Source organism: Centruroides sculpturatus, unplaced genomic scaffold (assembly GCF_000671375.1).
Source record: "Centruroides sculpturatus isolate CEXI.00-Female unplaced genomic scaffold, Cexi_2.0 scaffold3, whole genome shotgun sequence".
Taxonomy (NCBI): domain Eukaryota; kingdom Metazoa; phylum Arthropoda; class Arachnida; order Scorpiones; family Buthidae; genus Centruroides; species Centruroides sculpturatus.
This window is the reverse complement of record NW_019384366.1, coordinates 210,630-220,396: the sequence shown is the minus strand read 5'-3', so window position 1 is coordinate 220,396 and position 9,767 is coordinate 210,630. Positions and strand designations below refer to the sequence as shown.

The following is a 9,767-nucleotide window of genomic DNA, read 5'->3' as shown; positions in this document are numbered from 1 at the left end:
CTTGTTCCATTTTTTACATTATAGGTGCTCTCGGACTAGCAACATTTTTCGCAAGAATAGATGATCCGGATGCGACCAAATTTCTAATCTTTTCTCCCGATTGCTTAATTGACCGAATAGTCGACTCATTTAAATTAAAATGCCTACTAATATCAGCTATCCGCTCTTGATTTTTAATTCGATCCAAAATTTCTATCTTTGAAGAGTTATAAATTTCCTTTTTAACGACGGTCCTTTCTTTTCATTCGGCATTGTTATGGCTAAAATTTTTCAATCAGTTTTGTGGACAGTAAAAATCGCAAAAAATAACTTTTCTTCACTATGTTGTTAAAAATATACACCCAATAGAAATTTATACTGTTGTGACCGTAGGGTCGGTGTCTCGTTGACACCACGTCAGGAGACCTAAATCTGACACCACCGAGTCTCTGGGGGATTCGGAAATCGCGACGTTACGTCACGCGAGCGGTAGCGTGTGAACGCTTGGATTCGGAGTAGAGGTGAGGAGAGAGACGAGGAAGTAATTTATTCGGATTCCATGGTTGCTAACAAATAACAATTTTAATAAAAACTAAAGAAAATACAGATATCTGGCATAGCCCCCTAATTATACTATTCCGTTCGAGAGAGAGAGTTTACACGCGAATCGCGGGTTGATAAATACCTTGCTTCTGGGTCGAAGGATCTGTGGTCACGCCGATGATGATACGCCGATGGAAAGTTCAATTTACTGATTCTGAATCTTGTCCGTTCACTGGGGTGGAGGCACGGAGATGTTATCCTTAAACAGGCATGATCTTTTTCTCTCGGGTTTGATCCTGGGTCACGGTTTTATCCGGGGTCGCGGTTTTATCACGGGAGGACGACTTTGTTGAGCGGACTTTTTGAAGACGCCTTTTGTAGAGGGACTTCGGATGACGACTGACCTCGGGGTCTTTTTTTCTTTTCTCTTCCTATTCCTCTTGGGTTTTTTCCATGAGGTCAGGTGGTTGCCGTTAACGGTCGCGCGTCCAATATGGATTCTCCATCGAAAGTTCCTAGTGACACATCCCTGACTAACTGGATCCGACTCAACAAGGAACAAACTCCGTGGGAAATAATTTTTATGGCTTTTAGCCTAACTCGATAAAATGCTCGAATTTAACCGATTAAAGTTCCAATAATTAAAATTTAAAATAACACTTTATTGTGGGTCTGTTCGTCCCTCACACTGTATTTTGTCTGTTCGTCCCTCACACTCATTTTTGCTGTCCCCACTTATTGAAACAGTATAAAGGATGGAAAATTTAGGGATATATTTGAGTGTTTACGGTAACTGATGCACATCTCTCTAGAAACCGGTCTTCCCCTGAAACTTTCAAGGGAATAAATAACACGGAAACAGCGACAAACAGCTGTTTTCAAGGACATTTAGTTCTGTATGCCGAATTGCGGTTCGTATCACGTAATCCGTTGCAATTTTTCTGTTATGTGAAAGATAATTCGTTTCTAACTACCGTAAACCGCGTTGTAAAAGTACCGCGTTGTAAGAAAATTACCGCATTTTTCCAACCGCGTTGGAGCGAAAACGCATTGTAAAGGTACCGCGTTGTAGGAGGCTTACCTGTACTTCTTAAGTAGAAATAAGTCGAAACCGATTACTCTGTACTCGAATATTTGTAGTCTCGGGAAAAAGAAATTTTTATGACAAACAGATACATAAATCGTAAATTTAAGGAATATAAATTCTAGAGCTTTTTCTGTACCTTGTGCATCTCTCTCATTCATTAAATTTAGTTGTAAATGACGCTGTCAAAGTAACAGTTAATTTTTTAACATTATACAAGAATTATACATGTTTTTTTCTACATCCCCTTAAAGATGGGATGTACGAAATCGTAATATCACTGGTTTAACATTGAAATCCGTGAGTAATATAAAATCGGAGAGCGGAATAAAAATAAAAAAAAATCCATTAAAATATTTGATAACTCCTGTCAACTATACAGAACTATCGTAAAAACATACCAGTAAATTCTTATCGGTTGGGTTAAGTTATAAATCTACTTGTTATTCACGTAATCGGCCAAATATCTAGCGGGCGGGCGGCTAACAGCTTCCAATTCTATCCGGTCCCGGATAGAATTGGAAGCGTTGGAATGTGTAGCATCAACTCAAGGTCGTAGGCTTCCACCGGCTAAACCGGGTGAAGTTGGTGCTCTGTAAATCTGGCTTTTTGGAATCTGACAATACTGTACAGAGATTCCACTCCGCCACTAATATTCGAATATACAATAGCAATCTTATTTTTTTCACGTGTAGTATAGAAATTTGTAATAAGATATATAATGCGGCTATAATAAAATATTGTGCGATTATTTTCATATCAAAATTAATATGTATTTATTTTTTATAAAATACAAGGGAAGCGGCGCTTCCTCCACTTCTAATGACGGCACGCCACTGCTTTATAGGCCTTCTGAGGTCTTCTCTCTCTTACTCTAGATCTTTGAATAGACTATACTCCCTAATAATAATAATAATATTAAGCAGAGGCTCACGTTCGAAAAATAGGCTCCAGTCTCCCTTGATTACTAGTGGCGAAAGCAGCACCGGCCCAAGCATGGCTACTGCAATACCCTCAACAGATGTGAGGAATCAACCTAGCCTTGGTGTTTCTGTGGCAATGCATCCACAGACCACAAAGGCTGGAAAACCACGCCAACGGATGAAATGGACAACAGAAATGAACGAGTTTATCATCCGCACTTACTACACCATCACAAGACTCGAAACAAACATGACAGCATACAGACAACAACTACACCACATATTCACACAACAATATCCTCACCTCACTGTCACCGAACAAAGGGTTGTTGATCAAAAACGAACAATTATACACAACAACCTTATCCCACAAACAACACTTGAACTTATCAAACAACAGGTTGCTGATCAAATACATCAACAGACAGAAACATTTAACATTAATGAAGATCACGTAACCTGTCAGGATAATCCAGCAACAAGCACTGATTACAGCACACACACAACAAGTACCACTAATGATACTGCAGGCACTTCCCCATCCATCACTGATAACGTAGACATAGAATTAGTTAATACGCTCTCACTTATATTTCAGGAAACACTCATTAAATATACTGGTACAGATCCCACACAAAGACCACGAATACCAAAAATCAACACGTCAAAGGCAGTAGGAAAAACACTAGATTATGTAAACACTCACTTACTACCAAACTACATTCATTCAATTTCTACACTCTCAGACATTCATACATTAGTTTATGCTGGGGCAGTCACAGTAGTAACACACCATGGACTGAAAATACACTCACAGACAGACACACACAAAACACAATTCTATCACAAGCCTGCCTGGCAGAGAAGAATAGAAACACAAATAAATGACATTAGACAGCAATTAGGCAGGCTGACACAATACACTAAAAACAACATAACACCCAAATTAAAGAAACAACTCAAAAACATTTTCAAGAAAATCAAAACACACACAAAACATGAACATCACAACACACACATTACAGAATACATCGATACACTAAAACAAAAACTCGCAGCCAAAGCACGTAGACTCAAACGATACAAAACATGTACACTACGAAAACAACAAAATAAATTATTCACAAACAATGAAAAACTTTTCTACAGACAAATCAGTACCAAAACAAACACTGATACACAGCACAGTGGCACACCAACAGAAGAAGAACTCACAACTTATTGGTCTTCTCTTTGGTCCAATGCTGTTACACACAATGCTGATGCAGGCTGGATCGAGGAGGAGAACAGAAACTTGCACAACATACCAACTATGCCCTGTGCTGAAATAAACATACACGACATTCGCTACGCTGTTAACAGAACACACAACTGGAAGACACCTGGTGTAGACAACATTCACAATTTCTGGTACAAAAAGTTTACATCACTGCACCAGGAACTAGCTAAACATCTAACACACATCATCATCAATCCACAAGACATGCCAAAATTTCTTACTCGGGGCATCACCTACATGAAACCTAAAAACAACAAAACCACAGACCCCACACAATACAGACCAATTACACGTCTTCCAACACTCTACAAATTATTGACATCATGTATCACAAACAAAATATACAAACATGTTGAAGAACACGACATTCTTACAGAACAACAAAAAGGTTGACGTAGAAATCACAGGAGATGCAAAGAACAGTTACTCATAGATTCAATCATTCTACGGCAAGCACACAAACAACACAGAAACATACACATGGCATATATAGACTATAGAAAAGCATTCGACAGTGTTTCACACAGTTGGCTGCTACATATTCTACACATGTACAAAATACATCCATTACTCATTGCATTCTTCCAAAACACTATGCAGCACTGGAGAACAACACTGCATCTCAGGGTTAGTAACACTTCCATACAAACGAAATATTTATTAGGCGAGGAATTTTTCAAGAAGATTCCTTGAGTCCTCTCTGGTTCTGCCTAGCCCTGAATCCATTATCCAACATGTTAAACAACACGCAATATGGCTACAATATCGGACATGAAAAAACAACACATCTCATGTACAGTACATGGACGACATAAAACTTTATGCATCCACACAAAAACAACTTCAACAGTTCCTACAAATCACTCATTCATACACTAAGGACATACAAATGGAGTTTGGCTTAGACAAATGCAAAAAACTTCACATAGAAAAAGGAATCCTGAAGAAAGAAGATTTTGCACTTGGAAATGGAGACGTTATTGAATCCATGGAAGAGGGTGAGGTCTATAAGTATTTAGGATTCCAACAGGCCAAACTAACAGAACATATACAAATACATAAACATAAACATAAACATATACAAATAAAGCAAAGATTAATTAAAGAATACCAAAGTAGGTTAAATGCTATCCTCAGAACACAGTTAAATGAAAAACACACAGTTAAAGCAATAAATACATATGTCATCCCACTACTCACATACTGTTTTGGAGTTATACATTGGACTAATACAGATCTCGAGCAATTCCAAAGGAAAACAAGAACAACACTTACTAAGCATAAACAACATCATTCTAAATCTGCCACAGAAAGATTAACCCTTCCACGTAAAGATGGCGGGCGTGGCCTGATTGACATTATAAACCTTCACTACAAACAAATACAGTCACTGCGAGAGTTTTTCTACAGGAAACAAGAAACATCACAGTTACATAAAGCAGTAACTCTAGCAGACACAAATAACACACCATTAAACTTACACTCACAACATATGGACCTGACACAACATATAAAAAGCATAGACAACATTAAGCAATCATGGGCTTTGAGCCCATGATTGCTTAATGTTGTAAAAGGCTCTCCATGGCAGGCATCCTTACGACCTGGCCCAGGATTTTGTTGACAAAACTGCGTCAAACAGCTGGTTAGATCGGGGATGCCTCTTTGGGGAGACGGAAGGATTCATGATTGCCAAACAGGATCAGGTCATAAATACTAAAAACTACAGAAAACACATACTCAAAGATACAACACTCACAAATGACACATGCAGAAAATGTATAGTTTCTGACATAATGTGACAACACATCACTCCTGGTTGCAAGCTCTTCGCACAGACGGATTACTTACATAGACACAATCAAGTAGCAAATATAATACACCAAGAGCTTGCAAAGAAACACAAATTGGTAGACATCCACGAACCATACTACAAGTATATTCCACTATTGGAAAATAACACGCACAAAATGTACTACGACAGAGCCATAATCACAGATAAAACAATTTACCACAACAGACCAGACATCACACTCATTGACAAACACAATAAAATCACATACATTATAGACATAGCCATTCCAAACACTCACAATGTACAAAACACATGCATTGAAAAAACTAGCAAGTACACAGAACTCGCCCAGAAAATAAGGCATCTGTGGAGGATGGATAGGGTGCTTATTGTATTGTGTTCTCTCCTGTACAGGTGTGATACCACACACACTACACAAAAGCCTGGGAACACATTACAATTGAATAGAAATACAAGCATCTATATTGAATACATGCCATATTGTTAGGAAATTCCTGAAGGCCACTATATTGAATACATGCCATATTGTTAGAAAATTCCTGAATACCTACACTGACAATGACACACTTATTTAAATTAATTTTAGTTTTGTTTTGGTTGCTATGCCTTGACTCTGGTCCGGCATAGTACACAGCTACCGGTGTGAACCAAGTATAACCCACTAAACCCAACAATAATAATAATTATTTTTGTACCAATTTTCAGAGAGGATGCAGAAATAAGCAGACACATCACAAAAATTCGGAAAAGTGGGATAAACTGAAAGTGAAATTAGGTTCATTACCCACATTGCATCAAACTGGAATAAATGATACACATGCTCTACCAGTGTTTAAACGTAAACCTAAGATTTACGATTTAACAGCCAAACATTTGAAACTTTGGGATATAATAAGTGGGTCAAAAGTGGACATGTTAGAAAGATACCTCCAAGAAAGTCAGAGGTGCAGAAGAGATGTTAAACATATTGATGAAAAACGGGAAGATGAAGATAAGTTATTTGAAACTGGAGACGACTTTTTTGCTAGATTGAATATAGTGAGTCACTTTTTAATGTATTTAAAATAACATCGCCTTATACTTCTGTGACGATGCATCAAGTAAATTGCAGACCTATACATTCCCACTGTCTGTCTATCCTTCGTTAATGCCGAGAACGGAGTTACGTAGATGAAAATCGAGACCAGATATGAAAAGCTTATGGATCGAAAGCCCGGTTAACTATATACGAACTTCCCATCTGGACCGGAAGTCACGTGATTTTTTACGTGATTGCTCTTTAAAGATTATTGAAAATTGCAGCTCCGTATTGTAACAGTGTCACAATAAATAACTGCTCGTTACCAGTTAATTTTAATTGATTAAAATGTGCTCAGAATTATTTTAAACAATAGAAAATCACCTTAAAAATTATATAAGATATTTATTTAACAATTTTATTAGTTGCAACCTGAAAAGGAGGTAACTTTTTTCTTATTTGCATTTTTAAATGGAAATATATTGATACCTTTAACGAGCAATTATTTATTGTGATATCACAAAGCCGGACTGCAATTTTTAATCATATTTTTAATTAATTTAATTTAAAATATATGTCAAATTAGAATTCTTCAAATTAGAAGTTTAGACTATTTACAAAAATATTTAATTTTCGAGTTTATCCATTTTACACAACCACATAAGTACCCGTTACATTGGTTTGAAGAAATAACTTCATTAAAAAACAAATAACAATAGGTAAAAATTTTCCACTATTGGAAAGCTGACGTTTGATCGTTTTTAATAGTGGAAAATTTTTACCTATTTTTATTTTTGTTTTTTATTGAAGTTATTTCTTCAAAAAGGATTAATGGATAGACTCGAAAATTAAATATTTTTGTAAATAGTCTTAACTTCTAATTTGAAGAAAATATCTTGAGTTCATCATTAAAATATATGCTCTCCACCTCAAATTAGTAGTGGCTTGCCCCTGTGCATTATACTTTTTCTTTAATACTAGAGTCGCGCTGGTCACCTAGGAACTGCTTTCAAGGGAAAAGTTTTGAATTGAAATAACGTGACTTCCGGTTTGTATCGAAGTTAGAATATAGTTAATTGGGGGCCATTCTGTTTCCAAGATTTTCATATCTGGTCTCGTCTTTCATCTATCTAATTCCGTTCTCGATATTAAGGAAGGAGAGAGACGAACGGACGATGGGAATTTATAGATCTGCAATTTGAAAAAATTGCAACCCAATAAGTACCCTCCAGTAACCGAGTGGATAAAACCACCGAACACAAGTAATCGGTCGTGGGTTCGCGCACGGCTAAAGGACTGGTCATGTGGCGTTTTCTGGTTTTCCTTCGCGTTAATAACACTTAAATTGGGGGCAGCTTTACATAAGTCTTTCCGGAATGCATCCTCCTCGGAAGATCGCTCGCGTGTCGAGTTGCCATAATCAAATAAACCAAACCAATTCTAATAATTTTTCTATAAACGCCATATTTACGAGGACATGCTTAACTACCATGAAACCGAGACATTCCTCCCCTCCCCTGATTTCGTCTCTCCTTATTAACTCACAAATCCATTGGCATAAACTTTTCACTGATACTGCTTAAGATATTCTAACGTACAACCAAATTAATGTACTGTACAGTACGTGCAACGATTGTAAGGCACAAAGTAAAGCTCAGTCTTTTTCTGTGCCGATGTTTATTTTTCCTATTTATTATCGTGGCGACATTGCTTCATTCAAAATTTCCTGTAGTTGTAGTCTGTGTAATGTGCACTTTATTCACATGTTAGACTCAACATGTGAATAAAGTGCAAATTACACGGTGTAAAATCTGTTTACAGTATGTTTATGCCATAACTTTCAAAAGTTTCCTTTATAAAACTACAAACGTTATTTTACGTAAGGGTTTATCACACTAAATAACCAATCTAACACATTTTAAGAATTCTTTATTCGTCTACAGTACACAATTGAAAGAATTTTTAAAATGTGTTAGATTGGTCACTCGGTATGATAAACCCTTACGTAAGATAACGTTTGTAGTTATATAAATCAATCAAATACTATAATATAATATAAGGGTTAGAAGTACAAAAGAATCTAATAACCTTAATGTTTGTACTTATTTTTTTCTCGAGAAACGCCAGGCTTACCTGCTAGTTTTACAATATAACTGTTACAGTATTTTATAAAGAAATTTTTTCTCTAAACAAGCTTTCTACTTGACGTTGGAGTATTCTCGCCAATGATTATGACAGTTAGAATAGTGATATTTATTTAACTTTAAGTTTGTTAATCCGGCACCCAGTAATAAGAAATTTTTGGTTATCCGGCATCTCGTGAGTAGAATAAGCCTGTATTTTCGATAATCCGGCACTATTCTGGTTTCATAGATTACCCAAGTATTACCTAATCCAATTATTATTTTATATTTAAGATAATTCTATTTTAATTATTATAATATATTAATAAGAAAATTTATTAAAATTGTATTTTGTTTCATTTTTTAGCCTCTTTCTGAACGTGCCTTTTCATCCACTGAGAGAGTTAAAAGTTATTGACGTTATTTCTCCTCCATTAATGTTTCATATGAAAAAATTGAAGAAAAAATTATAAAAACAATGTTCTAAATAACAATAAAGCTTAAAAAAATCTTTATAAATAAATAAACCTTTCAAGAGATATGTATTTGTGGACTATACAAAACTGTCATCTTTTACAAAATACAGGGTGGACCAAAAAGAATATACGTATTTCAAACTGATATATTTAATAAACTGTAAGACATACAACTATGGAACTTGGGAAAAATATTTATGAAACTCTCTAGTTTAGATTACAGGTGTTCAATATGTCCTCCACCAGCGACACGAACGGTCCGGGCGGGAGTTCGGTCCAGGCTTCATAACTAACCTGCATCTCAAAACACGCCAAACTGTTGTTTTAGGCAACTGCAATTCCCGACTGGCACGACATGTTGATTTTGAAGGGCTACGTTGGTAAGCAGCTTGAATCCGTGCGACATTTTCTTCAGATACACGAGGTCGGCCAGGACTCTTTCCTTTACATACACAACCTGTGTTAACAAACTGACGGTACCATCTGCGAATGTTCCATCCATTCGGAGGATCAATTTCTTACCTCA

General features: G+C 36.3%; 1 protein-coding gene across 1 annotated transcript in view; it reads left to right on the top strand.

Moving 5' to 3' along the window:
* LOC111642667 overlaps positions 1-9,300 on the top strand; it is a 16,498-nt gene extending 7,198 nt beyond the window's left edge. The window contains exons 2-3 of the mRNA XM_023389044.1: positions 6,330-6,662; positions 9,133-9,300. Of these exons, the coding sequence (XP_023244812.1) occupies positions 6,330-6,662; positions 9,133-9,183 (384 nt within the window). The 3' untranslated portion in view covers positions 9,184-9,300. The remainder of the gene's footprint in view (positions 1-6,329; positions 6,663-9,132) is intronic.
* The last annotated feature ends 467 nt before the right edge of the window (positions 9,301-9,767 follow it).